The sequence below is a fragment of the Tenrec ecaudatus genome, chromosome 9, assembly GCF_050624435.1.
Source record: "Tenrec ecaudatus isolate mTenEca1 chromosome 9, mTenEca1.hap1, whole genome shotgun sequence".
Classification (NCBI taxonomy): domain Eukaryota; kingdom Metazoa; phylum Chordata; class Mammalia; order Afrosoricida; family Tenrecidae; genus Tenrec; species Tenrec ecaudatus.
The window spans coordinates 158,937,347-158,956,964 of record NC_134538.1 but is presented as its reverse complement, the minus strand read 5'-3'; the positions used below and the strand labels follow the sequence as shown (position 1 = coordinate 158,956,964).

The 19,618-nt window shown below is 49.9% G+C and overlaps 1 protein-coding gene across 1 annotated transcript in view; it reads right to left on the bottom strand.

Annotated features, from left to right (window-relative positions):
• The window catches only part of MGAM2 (maltase-glucoamylase 2 (putative)), a 96,629-nt gene that overhangs the window by 37,856 nt on the left and 39,155 nt on the right, over positions 1-19,618 (bottom strand). Inside the window, exons 13-26 of the mRNA XM_075557418.1 lie at positions 18,699-18,812; positions 17,753-17,837; positions 16,125-16,242; positions 10,642-10,813; positions 10,006-10,122; positions 9,116-9,270; positions 8,922-9,006; positions 8,121-8,177; positions 7,306-7,430; positions 6,168-6,256; positions 4,516-4,565; positions 3,610-3,783; positions 2,085-2,240; positions 865-1,119 (exon numbers count right to left, since the gene is read on the bottom strand). Coding sequence (XP_075413533.1) covers positions 865-1,119; positions 2,085-2,240; positions 3,610-3,783; positions 4,516-4,565; positions 6,168-6,256; positions 7,306-7,430; positions 8,121-8,177; positions 8,922-9,006; positions 9,116-9,270; positions 10,006-10,122; positions 10,642-10,813; positions 16,125-16,242; positions 17,753-17,837; positions 18,699-18,812 — 1,752 coding nt within the window. The remainder of the gene's footprint in view (positions 1-864; positions 1,120-2,084; positions 2,241-3,609; positions 3,784-4,515; positions 4,566-6,167; positions 6,257-7,305; positions 7,431-8,120; positions 8,178-8,921; positions 9,007-9,115; positions 9,271-10,005; positions 10,123-10,641; positions 10,814-16,124; positions 16,243-17,752; positions 17,838-18,698; positions 18,813-19,618) is intronic.

Sequence of the window (19,618 nt, the reverse complement as noted above, 5' to 3'; positions counted from 1 at the left end):
ACCTCAGACCTGAAGCCCACCATGCCTGACCACACCACCTGGTCCCCAGGGCTCCTGGCCAGCTGGGACCACCTCGTGAGGCAGGACCCCTCAGAAAACGGAGACAGGGTCACCCAACTGAGGCCCCTGTGACACCCACTCAAAGCTGGAGAGGGCGGGGTGGGCTCCCAATGGAGACGCTATGGATGGAGAGGGAGAGAGGTGTGCGTGTAAATGTGTGTGAGTGTGTACCTGTGGTTGTGTGGACTATGGCTTGTGTATGTGTGTGAGTGTGTATGTGGACATGAGCGTGTGTGAGTATGTGTGTGCGTGTGTGTTATGAGTTTGTCTGAGTATATGAGTGAGCATGTGTGTGGTATGTTTATGTGTATGTGTGATGGTTGAACAGGTGCACGCTGATGTGTGTGCATGTACGAGTACATGCGTGTTTGAGTGTGCATGTATGTATGTGTGGGCACATGCATGAATGCATGACGGTGGATTTGTATGTTTGCGTATGAGGGAGTACTTGCGTGAGTGTGTTTTATGAGTGGGTGATCAGGTATGTACCTGTGACTGTGTGTGGTGCGTGTATAAGCATGTGTACTATGTATGTGACCCTTGGCCCTCCTAGGCCCTAGGCTGCCCCTGGGCCCTCCAGGTCTCCACACACTGCGACTGCCTGAGCAGCTGCGCCAGTTCAAGCAGCAGCACCACTGGGTGACTGCAAGCCTCTGCCCCGAGGTTATCCCAGGACTCAGGACGCTGCCCTAGGGATGCCTGTGTCAGGAGCAATCTCCTGGCAATTCTGTGCACAGCGCGGTGGTGTCGGCTCTGCGATCGGCTCCCTCCCCACCCTGCCCCTCCTCGGTCAGTGGCCATTACCTTGAACTGCAGCATGGTCTCAGAGTGGTAGACCACACTCAGACGCAGGGTGGTGGCCCTGGAGGAGAAGGGGTCAGCCGCAGGGGTAGGGTTCCAGGGTGAGCGCGGCGTGCCCACTGTCGCTGAGGACCCCCAGAAGTCTGGCAGGAGGTTGAGGTCCAGGGTGATGCCGGTGGGCAGGTACTGGATGTTGCTGGCTGCATAGCGGGGGATGGTGTCGTAGAAACAGGGGGGGACTCCGGGGGCAGTCGGGATCTAGAAACAAGGGGTCCAGTCACACTCTCATTTGCAAAGCAGATGGTTTCCAGGGTCCCTCTGGAAAGGACACACCCGGGTCTCCTGTCCTGGTGAGAGGCCATCAAGAATAGATCTGGGAATGGGACTCTGGGTGGGATCCTGCTCCAGAGAGGGTGACCTTGTCACCCGGGGGGCTTTGTGGAACTCTCTCCTGGGGCTTAGCATTCAGTGTCAGCACACATGGGTGCAGGGTGAGCACTGATGCTAGGGAGCAGCCACCCCGCCAGGTGAAGGGCAGCATCTGTCCTGGGAGACAGCTCGAAGGCAGGAAGGGGTCACCAAGCAGGATGACAGGCAACAAGGAATGTGGGAGCAGGTGGGGAGGGTGCTGTGACATGGGGTGGGGGGACAGCAGAACAGGACACAACGCACACACTGTGTGAGGAGGGGTTGAATGGAAACCCAGTTGGCTCTGCAAACTGTCACTTCAAGCGCAATATTAAAAAACTAAAGGAATGATAAACAAGGAAATCCCCCAAACCCAAACCCACTGACACCCAGGAGATTCCAAGTCAGAGCCACCCTAGAGGATAAGGCAGAACAGGCTCCATGGGTCCCAGGGGCCATCATCACGAGGGGGAGTAGATGGCCTCATATTTCCATCTTCCAGAGCTCTGGTGGGGTTGAGAGACAGCCCAGTGCTTATAACGCATGGTTCCTTAGATACATGAAAGGGGCCTTCAGTGTGTGGCTGTCGGAGAGCGAGGCAGCACAGTGCCGTGTTTGGAGGTTTCTGGGACTCTATTGACAAGTGTGGTTTTCTTCCCAGAGAGCGACCACATCGGCCACCAGAGACGGACATGTGTGCTCTGGGTGCCCCCTGGGGTGGGAGCAGCACACCCACTCCTACCAGAGTAGGTGCCCATGAGCCTGGGGACGGCTGTACCCTCCCGCCCAGCACGGTGCCCTGGGCGCACAGTCACCTCCCACAGGCACCCGCGCTGCACGCAGAGCTGCTCCGACACGGCCTCGTCCTCCGGGTAGCAGTCGAACTTCTCCAGGTCACTGACCAGAAGCGTCCACTCAACGGAGAACTCCTGTCCTAGGGCCAGCTCCCGGATGCCAGTGATGGTCACCACCTGGGGAGAGAGGACAGAGGGGTGGTGACGCACTTGGAGGGTCAGAGCCATGGGTCATGTCCCTGTTGGTCTGCAGGGCAGGACTGGGAGAGCTGTCCCTCCTCGGGCCACCATGCCTGGGACATCAGGGAGCTGGCATTTTCTGCTCTGGGGCTTCGGCTTCCTCCCCAGGAGAATGAAGGGTGTTGAGGAAGGACCTCGTGCAACCCTTGGGGAAGTCAACGGGAGACGTGGTGGGGAGAGCGTCCATCGGGTGACAAGTGCAGGTCTCAGGGTTGAGCTGTGGTTGCTGGTGTGCCAGCCACAAGGTATGGTACGCATACACGGTAAGAGTGGTGGTGATCACAGGGGTGGCCTCTGATAATCCGACTACCCTTAGTGGGCCGAGTGTTCCCACAGCCACTGTACACACATCACCTGCTCTCATCCTAAAGGAGCACCTGGGCTGCAGCTGCTGCACAGCATCCACTTCGCCGACAGGAAACTGAGCTACAGGGAGAAGGCGTGTCTTGCCCGAGATCTCACGGTTGAGGACTTAGATTTCATAGGACTTAGTGACAACCTTGCTCAGCCCACTGGCCCCGCTCTGGGGACCACGTCCATGTGTGTGTCCTCTCGTCCACACGGCAGACTGCCTTTGAAGGACAGTCCATCGCTTTCCTGGTAGTTTTCAGCTTCCTGTGAACCTTCAGCCATGGGAAAGTTGGGCATCAAATCAAGAAGACCAGGAAGAATCAATGCAGTCAACGGATGGTGCTGGTGAGGAATATTGAAATATCACAGCCTAACAAAACAGCAAACAAGTCTGTCTTGGAAGATGTACAGCCAGAATTCTCCTTAGAGGTGAGGAGGGCGAGACTTCATCTCACATACTTCGGATATGTGGTCAGGAGAGACCAGTCCCTGGAGAAGACATCGTGTTTGGTACAGTGGTAAGGATAGTGCAGGGCTGGGCAGTGTCTCCTGTTATACAGCAGGTTTGTTAGGAGCTGGTACCCACTTGAGGGCACCTAACAACAAGCACATGCTATTAAAGCCCCGTGGCATTGTGTGGTGGTGGTGGTGGTGACCGTGAACTCAAAAGGTGGCAGTTCAAACCCACTAGCCTCTCCGTGGGAAAAAGATGAGGCAGTCTGGTTTCAAACTTGCTCAAGAGAGGGTGCCTTCTCCCAGGAGTCCCCTCCACTGTCCTCTGCAGCAGGCGGGCACAACCGCAGCCCGAGGCCCATCAGAAGCAGGTCTGTTCCTCCTAGACAGTGGTGAATTCTGGCTGTCCACTGTCTCCATCCAAAGGGCCAGTGAAAGGTGGCTGGCCGAGGCCCAGGCCACGACTGCCCACACCGCCCTTCCAGACAGAGCACTCACTCACCTTCGTGGAAGCATTGTAGATGTTTGAACAGTTGGAACACAGGGCGGGAATGCTGTCAACAGTGATTGTAAGGTTAGTGGGCTCCTTGTCCATTCCCAAGATCCTGATCTCTGTAAACTGGAGGTCATTGGGGTCTGAATAATTATTCTTTATGATCTTTGCCTGCAGCCGGTTCTGGAGAGAATGGGGTGGGGACAGTGAAATGAAAAGTCCATTTAGAAAGCAGAAACCTGAGTGACCTTGCCACCTCTGCACAGATCCCTCTCACACTTGCCCCCCTGGAGCTGGGTAGCTTGTCTTGCATGCCAGGGTGCTACATTTAAAACTCAAAGGTTGTGTGCCCCTCACCCCTGGCCCCTAGGAAACTAGTTCCTTGCAGAATGCAGGCTTATATATTTTTTAACAGTCCTTGTAGAATGCAGGCTTATATATTTTTAAACAGTCTTATTGCCATAGTGTCCGGGATCTTAAAAGTTTGTCCCAAAACAAGCAGCCATATATACGAAGTGTCAACTAAGTTCACACAGAAGATGCATGTGTGATCCAAGGATTATAGAACATAAAATCCAAGATCAGAGGAAGGAATTGCATTAGACCTTTAATTCTGAGCACCTGGTTTGCAGAAGGCTGTGGATGACAGTGAAAGCCCAACTCCATTTGCAGGGTCCCCACTTGGTTTGAGTTACCACTGAACTCTCTCAGAGCACTGCCCAGGGATGTGATTAGCTTTGTCCTCAGACAGAGTGCATTGAATGAGTTGCTGGTTAGGAATCAGAATAAACTCAGCGGAGGCTGAACTGTATCAATGTCTAGCAAATGCCCTTCCTAGCCCATGAGTCCAGTCCTCCACGAGCCGCATTCTCACAGGCCCATGCAGCCTGCGGGATCCTCACATGCTGTACTTACGGCAGCCACAGAGAAGTGGTACAGGAGGTACTTTTCATTGGTCACAGAATCTACAAAGAAAAGGGGGGGGGCATTAGCAGGGATGCTGAGGAGCGAGGGCTCACTCTTCACTTGTAACGCCATAGTCCCCACACTGTTCCCAAATGCCATCTCCTGAAATACCTCAACCCACAGTGCCTTCTCGGTACTTGCAGGATGGGCTGTGGTGGCATCTGCCTGGCACAGAGCACAGTTTGGCCGGCAGCGTAGCTATCTACTTGTATATCCCTTCTCTCCTGTGGGATCTCAGAAGACTCATTTCTGTGCTAGTCATCTTTATGTCAGCAGCACGTAAGAGAAAATAAGCCAGAAAAACAAAGCAATGAAACACTCACGCCAATCACGGCCGAGTCCACGCTAACACACAGTGACTCAACCTGTGGCAGCATAGAAGATCCTGAGAAGCAGCTTGCCAGTCCTTTCTCCCAAGATACCCCCAGGCGAACTCGAATCCCCAAGTTTTAGGTCAGCAGTGTTAACTCTTTCATGTCACCTGAGGACTTCACTTAGCCAATAGATAAAACCACAGACCACACTTTAGATATTTCTGCCTGAATAAAAACCAACACAGTACTTTTTTTTTAAAACAACACACATTTTAGCAGTAAGGAAGTAGGAAGTAGGTAGCTATATAAGGAAGGGAAAAATCCTCACAACTGGAGAAATTGGTCACATCATGATCAAAGCAGATCAGGTTGAAATTGTCAATGATTTTGTCTTACTTGGATCCAAATTCAATGCCCATGGAAGCAGCAGTCAAGATATAAAAGCCATATTGCATTGGGTCAATCTGGTGCCCGAGACCTCTCTAGAGTATTGAACAGCAAGGATGTTACTTTTGAGAACTAACGTGTGCCTGACCCAAGCAATGGAATTCTCCATTGCATCACAGGCACATGGAAGTTGGACATTGAATAACAAGGAAGACCGCAGAAGAATCGATGCCTTTGAATTGTGGTGCTGGAGAAGCATCAGGAAAGCACCATGGACTGCCAAAGACAAACCGATCTGTCTGGGAAGACGTAAGGCCAGGGTGCTCCTTAGGGACAAGGATGGCAATGGCGAGACCTCGTTGTACAGACTTTGGACATATTGTCAGGAGACACCTGCCCCTGGAGAAGGAGGCCATGTTTGGTATAGTGGAAAGCCAACAAAAAAGAGGGAGTCCCTGGGTGAGCTGGATGGACATAGTGGCGCATCAATGGGCCCGGGCATAGGAACCATTGTGAGGATGGTGCAGGACTGGGCAGTGTTTCCTTCTGGGGTGCACGGGGTCGCTATGGGCCGGGGCCGAGTCACGGGCACCTAGCAACAGCATTAGCAGTACGTGCCATTTGACATGAACAATGACAGTCAGCAAAATGAAGCATCAAACCAAATCTTGCTACGTCTGAGGCCGTGTAGGGGCAGTGTCAAGATGCATTTTGAAGCATATTTTAATGCATCGTGTTTGGCTAACACGACCTAACCGCTCCTGGAATGCTCTTTGACCTAGTGACCCTAGGCTAGAGAGGTGAGTAATAAGACGACCAGTGTCAGTGCCGTCCTGGGCAGCCCACGATGGCTGACATCATCCCCGGGAAGCGCAGTGAGGGCCCACAAGGCGGTCTTACCTGTGGACACGCCGTCATCCCAGTACAGCACCCCTTGTGCTTCTCTCCTGTGATCCAAGGCGACGAGCAGGCCCAGGGAGTTCTTCCGACTGGAAAAGAGCCGGTCTTCATTGCAGGGGTTGAAGAGCAAGTGGAGCTGTGTCTCACCACCAACTCCATGACCCAGGAAGAGTTAACCCAGGGTCTGTCCCAGAAGCAGAGTAGATTTTGATGTTTTGTGGAAAGATGGAACCCGAGTGTGGGCAGGCAGGGGTAGAGGGTCAGAGTGAGTGGCATGTGGCATGGTGGAAGGAAGCAGAGCCTGCTGAAAGCAGGTTTTGTGACGATACTAATGATGAATTATAATGGTTGCCAATATTGCACTATAATGCATGCTCTATATATTTTAACTCAGCTGATGCGTGTCATAACCCTGAAGAGTAGAACTATATCACCCCCAGTTTACCAGGGAGTCAAAAGCACAGAGAAGTAGCCCCAGGCCACACTCCCAGTACCAACCAGCAGAGCAGGGCCTTGACCCCAGACAGTACCCAGAGTTGATGTACTTAACCTCCACACTGTGGTGAGTCTCATATGAAGAGCCTTATCTCCGATTGAGAGTCTTAGCTGAGATCTTAAGGTGCCCTGGTGGCCCCGATGGCCACACAGCCCTGCTGCTAAGTTAAAGATTGCCCCTGGGAACCTTGTCACCAGTCGGAGGAAAGGCCTGGTGGCCAGCTCCCATAAAGACTTCAGCCGAGGAAACGCTTTAGAGCGCTTCTACTCAGACCGACCGCGTCTGCACGATTTGCAATCACAGCAATCTCCAGTTTAACTTGATGTGGATTCCAATGCCTCAGGAATCCAGCAGACAACCATCTCCCACCCTAGAGGGGTCCTCATGACGGATTCTTTCCGCTGTTCCTAGCAACGACCGCCAAAAGACTGTGGAGGCACGACAAAGGAGAAGCTACTTGTGTGCCTGCCAAGTGTTGCCTGAGATGTCCATCCTGGACCAGCTTGGACAGAGGGTGTGATGACAGCCGAGACATTTTCCCTTTGTTCACCCACCCCCCCACTCCCTGGCCACCCTCCCACAGTGCCTGCCCACCTACGGGAGCTTTTGAAGATTCCTTGCCTAGAACCGAGTGGAGCATACCTTGCCTCTGTGGTCACGCTTGGCATCTGGGTAGGGACTATGTAGCCCCCTCGAAGAAAAAGCCCTAGGCGGTCTTTGGGGAAGGCCATCTGTACCCATTGTTTCCTCCACGGGATGGCCACTCCCTGAGCAACAAAAAGCAAACAGATCAAGCGGCAGGCTCTTCAGGCTTGGAGGTGGGGGCAAGTGGAGGGTTTAGGGGTCATCTTCTTTAGTTAGCTCATTTTAAAGAAGAGAAAACGGATGCTGTCAAAGCAAAGGGACCTCTAAAGGCATGTGGGTAGTTTTGAGCAAAGGTGGAATCCAAACCACCCATTTCTTTATTTTATACCACGATGTGGCATATGGCACTGTGGGGTCAATGTCGGACTGCTACCCTCGAGGTTGGCAGTTCAAGCCCAGCAGCCATTCCCCGGAAGAAAGCCGAGGCTGTCTGCTCCCAGAAATAGTTACAGCCTCGGACACCCCACACAGGGTGTCTAGGAGTTAGAATCGACTCCGTGGCTGTGGGTCTTTTGGTTTAGTGTCTCATCGTTGGGTTTTTCTCCCCCAAGTGATTTCAGCCAAAGGTCAGGGCGAGTTACAACCGCTGCCTGGTGGCCAGAGGGAGGCTGTAAATATTTCCATGCACCTACTGCAGCAATTCACGTGTTGTCATGCTACATTTTGGAAAGGCTTTTTCTTGCAGCAAAGTGGCCCCAGTGAACAAAGTATAAACCCCATGCTCTCCTCTGACCCCAGGACCCCGTGGCCGCACCATCAGCACCTCCCTTTGCCAGGGACAGGTCCCTAGCCCACAGAGGCTCCTCACTCACCGTCTCGTGGTCATACCAGATGGCATCGGGGATGTAGGCACTCACTTGGTCCGAATCCTAGGGAAACAACAAGAGCTTGTTCAAACAAGAACAACACCTCCTCTGCTGTAGGCAGTCTTGGAGGTGATGGGACCACCCAGTCTACAGATGGAAACACAGACTCTGAGACTCTGAGTAGCTCTTCCAAACCTCTATTTAGAAAAACAAGTGTCTTTTCCCCTGAGGCTTCTGTGAATCTCACAAGTAGGGGAAGATGGTGAGCCCCAGCAGGTGAGCCTGCCAGCAGGCTCTGTACTGACCAAGAGAACCAACCTGCCATCAGATGGTGTTCAAATACCAGGATACTCCACCATGTCTTCTCCCCCAGAATTCCTCACCCCCTCTGCAATAGGCCAGGCTTGAGTAGGACACTTGTGATCACACCTGGACTCCAGGAGAACATCTCTCCTTGCCCAGTGCCCCCCTCTCCCTCCCTGCTCCTCTCCTCGCCTTCCCAACCCAGTCTCCAGACAAAGAGAAACACAGAGATGGTCCACATACCCAAACTGTAAAAGCCCACGGAAATGCCACAGCCTAGGGACATGGATTTTTTAAGGTGGTTTTCTCAAAAGGGAAATTACACTCCTGATGTTACTAAGGAACCAAGACAGACATATCCCCCTATTTCTGAATGTGGGTGCTCCCTCTCCCAGTGATGTTTAGATGCAGGCATGGTTGCTCAGCCTTAGGGCCGTGTGTGTGTGTGTGTGTGTGTGTGTGTGTGTGTGTGATCCCCTCCCGTGGTCTGGACTGTCAACCTACTGCGTGTAAAACGGGTGTGATGAGGAGGGCGGGTCCCCATAGGAACTGCTGCTGCACATCCCAGGTGGCGGGGTCCTGGTAGAACCTGGGAAAGGAGAGGAGAGCTCAGGGAGCCTGTTGAAGCTACCACACGCTCAGGGCACTGTTGAACGCTTGTAGAGTGAAATTAGGCTCCAGGGGGTCAGGGGACTCACTCGTGCAGCAGGGGCCGGGCCACCGTGTCTCCTCGGGTGTGGGCGTGGTAGAAAAGCGTGTACAGGTAGGGCAGCAGGGTGTAGCGGATGTTCAGGTAATGCCGGGAGGAGTTCAGCAGCAGGGAGTCAGCACCAAAGGAGGCCGGATCCTGGTCCTAGGGGGAAAGACCATCATTCACTGGGCATTTCCACTTTTGTTTAAAAGTTATCCCCTGATCAGAGACTCTTAGAGAAGGCCAAGGCAATTCCAGAAACACCTATCCCTGTATTTTACAGAAAAGGAAATAACACTGTAGACCATGAGGTTGCAAGCAGATGGAGGAGTTTAAATTGGACTCAAGTCTTGTGAGGTCACCCGATGAGAGAGCCAGGGTGTCAAAGAAGCCCCACAGGGTTTTGATGGAGATGAAAGGACCGTGGAGGGTGGGGCTCCAATCTCCACTCTTATTCCCTCCGGTCTATTTTGTAGCTAGAGACTTCTAAAAATACTCCCCTTGTGAACAATGATAACAAGAGGAAGGCAGGGGAAGGAGAAGCAGAGTGAAGAAGAAAGAGGAGGAAGAGGAGGAGGAGGAGAAGAAAAGACAAAGAAGAAGGAGAAGAATACGAAGAAGTAAGAGGCAGGGAAAGGTAAAATAAGGAGGGAGAAGGGCAAAGAAAGGGTGGAGTTTTCAACAACAACAATAACAAAAATGAAAACAACAAAATTCAGTATAAACTCACCCATCCTACACTGCCACTTTCCTACACTGCTTCTTGCCAGTTATCTAATATTTACCTGTCCTGTTCCTTAATTAGAAACAACCTCTAGGATTTTCCTCAACTCGTCTTTGAGAACATGTAGATTAGATGGTTCAGGCAGTTCCCAGTCCTTGTTGGGGGTCTCTTACCCTGAAGCCAGGCCCATTGTGGTTCCTGGACAGTGGGTAAAAAGCTCCGAGTTGCATCCACCTTCTGCAGAGGTCCTCGGTGGTGTTTCCTTGGTAACCACAGATGTTGGCGCCTACCTGGAGAGTTATTGCACATACACAGTGGACAGAGAGGGAGGCAAAGGCATTAACTGTGCCTATCGAAGAGAGACATGACGCCCGTTTACCAAAGAGAGACATGCCCACCCACCTGGTTAGCTAAAACCAGGGAAACGAGCAAGCGTGCACCACAGAATGGACTGAGGAGGGAACACTGAAGCAGAGTGAAACCAGTAGTCCTTGTATCAAGGGAGCTTCTTCCCAGTCAGTTCCTGGTTTTACACTTCCCTACCCACTCATTGTCCTTCCCTACCCATTTCATTGCCTGTGGCACGAATACATTCCACTCCCGATGCCTCCTCTCTAATCCTGGAGAGTCCATGGATGCCAACCCAATGACAAAGTTGACCATCCCTGTTTCAGAAGGCCGCTCAGCCAACTGACACACATTGGCTTTTCCATTATAAATCATGGGGCAACACCTACTCCTTAGCTACAAGACATCCTCAAGGAAAGAATGCCAAGGTCCAGACTTCCTAGGTTGGAAGTGAGGCTTACCATGGGGATACCAAACAGATTGAACTCAAGGATGCTGGGGATGGACCACCGGAGGTCGTTCCAGGTAGCTGCATTGTCCCCCAGCCAATGAGCAGCAAACTTGCCAGAGCCAGCGAAAGTGGAGCGGGATAGGATGGGGCTCCTCTCATTGGCGAAGACAGCCTTCATGGCCCTGAAAAGGAAGACCGTGATGGGGTGGGCAATGAACTGTGAATGTCCGGATCTCACCTTGTCTGTAAGGCAGCAGTGGGCATCCAAGTGTGCCAACAGGCCCGGTCTTTTCTTTTCTTTTTTAAGCATTTTAACCATTTCATCCATCCACCCATCCATCCATCCATCCATCCATCCATCCATCCATCCATCCATCCATCCATCCACCCATCCATCCATCCACCCATCCATCCATCCATCCATCCACCCACCCATCCATCCACCCATCCATCCATCCACCCATCCATCCATCCATCCATCCACCCACCCATCCATCCATCCATCCATCCATCCATCCATCCATCCATCCATCCACCCATCCAGCCATCCATCCGTTGTGTCAAGCATATTTGTGGATATGTTGCCATTACCATTTTCAAAGCAGTTTCTTTCTACTTGAATCCTTGGTATCAGCTCCTCTTTTTTCCCTCCCTCCCCCACCCTCCTGGCCTCGTGAACCCTTGATAAATTATAACTAATTGTTATTTTCAGATCTTGCACTGTTTGCTGTCTTCCTTCATTCAACTTTCTGTTGTTCTTCCCCCTGGGGGGCGGTGGGGCACAGTTATAAATTGATCATTGCAATCAGTTCTCCCTTTCTCCCCATTTTCCCCTTGCCCTCATGGTAGCGCTACTCCCATTACTGTTCTTGAGGGGTTTATCTGTCCTAGATTCCATGTCTCAAGAACTCGTACTTCTACCAATGTACATGCTCTGTTCTAGCCAGATATTTAAGGTAGACCTGGGTCATGATAGTGGGGGACAGGAAGCATCAAAGAACTAGAGGAATGTTGTGTGTTTCGTCCATGCTATACTGTACTCTGGCTGACTTGTTCCTACCTTGTGACCCTTTTGTGAGGGGATGTCCAATTGTCTAGAGATGAGCTTTGGGTCTCCGCTATGATGCCCCTCACTCACATCGATATGATTGTTTATTTTGGGTCTCCTGATGCCTGATACCTGATCCTGTCAGCACCTTGTGATCACACAAACTTCTTCCATGTGAGCTTGTTGCTTTCCTGCTAGATGGCCCCTTGTTTAACTTCAAGCCTTTAAGACTCCAGATGCTATATCTTCTAATAGCTGGGAACCTTCAGCTTTCTTCACCACATTAGCTTATGTACTCATTTTGTCTTCAGCGATCGTGTCAGGCAGGTGAGTATCACAGAATTAGGCTTAATGTTTCCAAGTACCTCCTTCCCTCTTTTAAAAAGGTTGTGGAACTCATAAAACAGCACACACCTTGACATTCCCATATATGTCTCTAGGCTCCTGGAGTCTTTATCAGGTATTGTCCATTTTATTGAACTTGGTTGTAGTTTGGCCCTCTGGTTGGTACTACATTGTGACTGTCTGTGACCATTGGGGTCATCTCCCCCACTGGACAGTTTTCCAGTGCCCCTTGTTTCTACACCACAATGCCCATAGGCTATCACAGCACCAGCCCTTGCTTACCGAGGAGGAAGGGGTCACTGTGATCTGCCCCGACAATTGTGCTCCCCTGGAGTCCAGAACTTGCCCTGAGCCGTTATCAATGTCAGAAAATCTTAGTCTGAGCAAAATTCCATTCACTGCAAATGCTCTTTTCTCAAAGGATGATTTCTGATACATTTTATACAACTAAAAGCTGTATTGCATATATTATGCGACCTACTCGTGAGAGAGAGACGATGGGGTAAAAGATCTGACTAAAAGTTCCAAAGGACAACTCAAGATGACAAAGGAAAGTATTGTATTAAAATGAGCAAAGACATGGAGTTAAAAAAGACAAAGAGGAAGAACACACAAGCATATCTCAAGTTGAAAGAATTGAAGGGAAAAATCCAGGGCTTATGGTAGTTAGAGCTTAGTCAAGGAGACACTCCTGGCTGGGGAGGAGCTCAACCTGTCTGTCAAGAGGAAGCTTGATGACCCTTCCTTGGGGATGTGGTCCTTTTCATAAGAGCAGGATCCAATGTAGACAATTCCTCCCTACTACTTTACCGTTCTCCTCACTGGAACTTCACGGGGACTCTGTCTGCCTCCAGGGTGGCCCCATGTGGGCCTGAGAGCTGTCGGAGCCCTACCATGCTTTCACTGACTTCGTATCTATCCATGTGACGCTGCGCTCCCTGGCATGTGAGCTCCCTGCTTCCTGCTTCACGTGTGGCATCGTTGGCCTACAGCCATGTGACTGTGAAGAGGGCCCAGGCTACCATGGGACCTATGGACTTGAATTGGGCTGGGCTGGGAGCCAACTCTGGAGATAAAATTGCTTCTTGATATAAAGTCCTTTCTTGTACACAGATGAGTGTCCCTGATTTGTTTCTCTAGACAACTCGACCTAACACACCTGCAGATTCAATATTGAAGACTTTTTTGGACAAAGTATTGAATGAGGTTGGAAGTGTCAATAGAAGATGGAAGCAATGCATAGAGTCATTGAACCAAAAAGAATTGGTCAATAATCAATCATTTCAAGAGACAGCATTTGATCAAGAACTAATGGTACTTAGGGTGATCAAGAACTAATGGTACTTAGGGTAAAAAAATTCAAGCTGAATGGAAGGTATTTGCAAAACAGCAAGGCTCCGGGAATTGACGGAATGCCAAATGAGATGCTGCAACGAGATGAAGAAGCGCTGGAAGCAGGCACTCACCTACGCCTAGAAATTTGGAAGATGGCTCCCCGGCCAACCATATCTGTGCCTGCTCCAAATAAAGGTGGTCCAATAAAATGTGGACATTATTAAGCAATATCTTTAATATCACCTGCAGGTAGAATTTGCTGAAAATAATTCAAAACATTTTGCAGCAATCTGGCGGTGGGCGGGGAGCCGCCAGAAATCCAGGCAGAATTGGGAGGAGATCGTGGCATGATGGATCGCACTGCCGGGGTCAGGCGATCTTGGTTCAAAGCAGAGAATACTAGAAAGAGGTTTTCTCGACTCTGCAAAGTCATCTGACGGCACGAGTCATGATAAGCAGTGGATGACATTGAGGAGAATGGGCATTCTGAAACGCTTCACTGAGCTCAGAGGGAACGAACCTGTCCTCAGACCAAGAGACAGTCATTTGAACAGAAAGAGGGATTACATTACTTCAAATCAGAAAGGTATGCATCGGGGTAATAAGCTTTCACCATGCTTTCTCAAACTGTCCTGAGCAAATAATCTGAGAAGCTGGACGACGTGCAGAAGGACGTGGTATCAGGAGTCGAGGGCGCTTATTGATCTGCGACGTGCAGATGACAGAACCTCACTATGAGTCAAAACAGACTCTAACAGTAACCTAACAACACCTCTGTGTCGGCCAGAATGAAAGGAGGAGGCGCTCGAGGTTGGGGTGCTGAAGCTTATCTATCGTGAGAGAGTAGAGTGTTCCAATTCAGAGGCTGAGGAAGGACAGATGGGGAGAGTGGGGGCCCTAGGACAGCGAGCTTCCTACGACTACAGAACAGAGTCAAGGGGAGTCTCTGGCGCCCAACGAAACGGGGCCATCCCGTAGTACCCTGCAACCTCCTGCCTCTGTGGCCCACCATGGGGTTCGAGACACTAACACAAAGCACACAGGACAGAAATGGCTGCCATGTCTTTTCCTGAGCCCTGAGAAAGGAAGGTCGCAATACGTCTTCTGATGCTTCAATTCTGCCGCCGGCATTCCAAGTCTAAAACTAAACTCTTAAACTTAGCCTAGCTTCCCTTCTTCCTGCCAGAAGAAGCTGAGCTGGAAATGCTGTCTCTCCTATCAGTCATGAGCAAATTCCACGCAGCAAGGTTGGAAAAGACAGACAGCATCCATCTCCTTGCTGGATGTTCAAAATGCGTTTATGTGGTGCTTGTGGGGGGCTGAGTGTGTGCATGTGTGTTTATGTGGTATGCACACATATGTGTAAACATGTATGTTAATATGTGTGGAAGAGTTGTGTGTTTGTGAGTGCATGTGACTGCATGTGTGTGAGCTAATGTATGCACATGTATGCAAGCGGACAGTGAGTGTATGTGTTAGAGGGTGGTGTATGTGAAGTGCGTTACAGTATGTGTGTGGTTTGAGTGTGTGAGGGACTGTGATATGGATGGGGTCTGTGTGTATAAATGTGTGATGTGAGCGTATAGGATGTGTGTGTGCTGTGAGTGTCAGTATGTGGACAGGTGGTGTGTGATGTGTGGTCTGTGTATATGTGAAGTGTGTGATGCGACAGTGTATGGTGTGTGTGTGTGATCTGTGTATATGTGTGATGTGTGAGTGGATGCATGTGTGATCATTGTATATGTGTGGTGCGTGTGTGGTGTGACAGTGTATGGTGTGTGTGTGCTAGTGTGTGAATATGTGCTGTGTGATGTGTGGCACGTGTACGTAAGGGTGTGGGTGTGGTCTGTGTATATGTGTGGTGTCTGAGTGTATGGTGCATATGTGGGGGTGAGTGGGAGGTAGGGCAGAGGAGAGTTTGAGGGGGGAGGTGGAGGGCAGAAGGGAGGAAATATAGAAGGTTGTGGTGCAGAGTTCCCAGATAAGCACAGGACAGCCCTTGCATATCAGATCACAACTGAATAATGTCGGGTGTGTCCTGTGCCCCATTCACCTGGGTGCTGGAGATTGTCGTTGCCATGTCTGACCATCCGCGTGTGGGGCGCGCACCATGTTTAGTAACGGGAGCCAGGCCGGCTGGGCTGGTAGCGGCTCACGCACTCTTGCCTATGAGTGTCGGGGGAGTCCCAGGGTGGTGCGGATCCCTAGCACAGAAGGTGGGAGGTTCAACTCCACCAGCATCTCCTCAGCCAAAAGGGCAGGAAATTGACTGTTGCCACATCCGCCATTGAAAAGCCGATGGAGCAACAGATCCCCGTAGGTGCCCACGAGGATGCCGTGAGTCAGAATCAGCTCACGGCACAGTTGGTGTTTGGTGTCTGGTAAGTGCCAAGCTTGTGAAGGTGCTCCGTGGGAGAAAGAGGTGGCCATCTGCTTCGGAAAGGGGCTCAGCCTTGAAAACTCCAGGGGCAGTTCTGCCTGACCTGAGGGGTCACTGTGAGTCTGCTCAGCCGACGGCACTGGAGTGTGATTTAGTTCATTTTTAGCCCCCTTGAAACACTGGCACGTGTTTCTGGCAAGAAGACTTCTGCTCAGAAACTCAGGAATTGTTTGAGAGGACCCTCCCTCAAGACTCCTATAAAACCAGCGTTTCTACATCCTGGTAGCCACGGAAACTATCTTTAAAATACACTTATGGAAGAGAAGAGATGCCCTCCGACACCCAACTCCCCCACCTGGAATCAGAGAAGCAACCCCGTGCTCACGCGTCTGTGACCTGCGCCATGGAGTAGCCGTACAAGCTGTGGGTGTCATAGTGGAGGCCGTTGAAAAACTCGGTGTCCATGCAAAGCGTTCTCTCGAAGAGCAGTCGGTCCAAAACGCCTGTGGAGAAGACCCAGCAGTGAGCCACTGCACGTAGCTGCCCATTTCAGCAAAGCAGCGCCCAGCGCATTGACCTACTGGATACTGTACCTCCACACGCCTCTCTTCCAGGCCAAGCATTGTTCATAAAGTCCGCTTCCTATCTGGGGCCACTAAAAGTACCCAGCCTTCCCCTTTCTCCCAAAGAATGGTGGGGAGAGGGGGCTGTGCATGTTTAGGAAGATGCTCAGAGCAGTAGGCAGTCCAGCTGAGATAAAATATACACACAGCTTGGGATGTGTTTCTACACAAAGTACAGGCATGATATTACCATTGGGGGGGGCGGTGGGGGGAGGGAATTGCATCTTTTCTGAGAATCGGATGAAAAGATTAAGGAAAGCCATGAGAGACTGACGCAGAATTTAAAGATGGGAGAAATGCAGTGTGCGCTGAGAAGGACAAAGGATAGATTAGGGAGACAGAGAGTTTACTTTGCAAGCAGGTAAATGGTTCCAAGTCAAGAATTACCCCCCAAAAGTCCTTCACCCTTTCAGTGACCAAAACAGCTGAACTTTGATCCAAAGCGGTCACGTAAAGTGGACAAACCAGATGAAAGTGACGAGGACTGGGTAGACTGAATAGAAGATCCTGTTTCCCACCTTCCTTTGAAGTTAAGCTGAGGCCACGGGACTCTGCTCTACACAAAGACATGTGAGCAAATGAGATGCACCCCACTTCCATGCTGCCCCCCAACCCCTCTCCCCTCCTCCCCTTTGCCCATGATGTTGGGAAGAAGGGACTATGAGATGGGAAAATGAGAAAGTGGAAGTTACGGGATCCCTGAGTCAGCACATGGATGGGAGGCACCTAGCTCTAACTAAAGGGAAATGTGAGCACACACATTAGCTTTCATCGCGTTAATTCATTGAGACGGGCTCTGTCTGCTTCCACAGAGGGTCCCTAACCTCTCCATATGCTCCTCCCCTACATTCTTTCAACATCAGGGATCTGGAAGTCGATGTCAACTGGAAATGCGGACCCTATAAGACAGGAAAGACTTAAAGGTAGAGGAAGCATCACACTTTGCTGATGCAAACAAATAAATAAAAGTAACTTCGATGAAAGGTGGTTTGCACCATGGGGTGTTAAAGTAACTTCGATTTTAAAGTAACTTCGATGAATGGTGGTTTGCACCGTGGGGTGTTCTGACAGTGCCCTGCAGTTTGACATGGAACCAGGTGTGTGGTATTGGGAGGACGGGAACAAGGTGGGAGACTCGGGGAAGCCAGGCAGGAAGTACAGTCAAGGAAGGTGTGGGCTCCTAACCTTCATCCCTGCCTCTCCTTGGGTTATGGCAGCGCAAGGAGGACCAGAGGCCAACCATGAATTAGGGAGTGCAGTCAGGGAGTGGACAGGGTGCTTGGGAGTCTCTTGGACGGGACATAGCCTTGCTGTTGGCCACACTGAGTCTTGCGGAGGCTGTTTCAGACACCTTGAATGTCTCCATCATCTCACATACACAAAGACTTACGAGGCATGAAGGGAGGGTAGTTCAAGCTGTTGGATTCACATCCGGCATCGCTGCCTTGGAGAAGGTTAGAGACTTCATCCATTTCCTTCAGAGGCACAAACATGCAGAAGGTTACCGATGGGCAGCTGTGCAGGAATATGTTGCTAAACCATGATGTGTGACATCTCCCATGAGCTGGGCTTGAGACCGTAGGTGTAATCTACCTCATATTTTCTGGCTTCTGTTTCATTTTTATAGATGCGATTGTTCCTAAGGTCCCTCCCTGCTCTTGATGGTATTGGCTCTATCTTATAAATTAATTTTCAGAAGTTAGTTAAAAAAATTGCAATGGTAGACCTCTTATCCAGTGAAAATAACCATGTTTCTTGGATTCTTTCGGTGTTGTTTAAAAAAAAATCTAAGAGAGGGTAATGTCCTCCATTTTGTAATTGCATATCTCTTTTATTCTGCTCAGGAGGAACATAAAGAATGTGTACTTGAGATAAAATTACTTTTTTACTTGTTGAAAAAGAACACTGCAAATCCTACTAACGGACAATATTAATCTCTCAAATTTCATAGCAATCTCGCCTGCTATCCCTTAAGAACTCATGAGGGCCTAACTGAATTATCCTGTAATGATTAACCTCAATGTTAGTCATCAGAAAAGGGTACAGATCATCACAGCTGCAGCATTTACTGAGGCCGTGATATTAAGGTGAAGGGCCATCTGGGGAGGGAAGGAGAAAGCAAATGCGCCCACTAGTCGCTAGTGGGTGATCGTTCCGGAAACTAGGTTTCTGTGGTGCCTACCTCATTGCACTTAGACTGAGAATGAAATAAAAAGACTTGTACACCACGGTGTGATACTATTAAATAAAATAGCAATCTCATTTATTACCCACTAGGGTCAAAAAATCATCTAGGGGTTTCCCAAAGGAAATGTGGCCCTGGAGAGAGAACTTACAATCCACACGCCATCAAACTCCAGAGTTTTATGGAATTCATTGAACTGCTGGGTCCACCACAAAGAGCTGGCTGGGTCACTGAAGTCAGGAAAGACAGTCGACCCGGGGTACCCCTAAAAGACAAATGGGGTTGTGGCCATTGCTGTGCCTGAGGCACCTTGAGTCCCTCGCTGTTGAAATCTTCTGTGGAGTTGATTCCACCCATTCTGACTGGCTGCCATTCCTACTGTGAGACTCTCGTGTCATTTATCTCACGAGGGTGGAGATTTGGGACTCCCAACAAAACCGAAACAATGAAATAGATGTAAATGAAGCAAAAGGAGAAGGAAAAGCTGTGAGCTAGATCGACGAAAAGCCCTAAAATGCCCTTTCCTATGGGGAGCGAGGGGGATGAACATATTCAGAATAATTGGAAAAATCATTCAAACGATCAGAAATTTCAATGAGAGGATATTGGATATTTCGAAAGAAACTGCTTGAATTACTATAAGTCCTGACTAGATGCGAGTGAAGTGAGAAATTACTGAGTCATGACGACCCTGTGGGACAGGGTCGAACTGCTCCTGTGGGTTTTTGAGACTGTAAATCTTTATGGGAATCAAGAGCCAAGCCTTATCTTTCTCCCACTGAACTGGCTGGTGGTTTCAAACTACTGAGTTTAGGTCTGCTATGAGTAGGCATCGACTCGATGGCAGTGAATTGAGATTTGCTTGTTTGTTTTTTAATTACTGAATATTTTAACTACTAATATTAAATTAATAGGGTCCCTGTTTTTGTGCACACATTCTTCCTCATTTCCCCCAAAGACTTGCTGATTTTCATTGGATGAAAACATTACTTTCAAGCCACATTGTGAATAAATGTAAGTTAAATTTAAATGTAAGTTTAAAAGAAAGTAAACATAATATAAACAAAATAT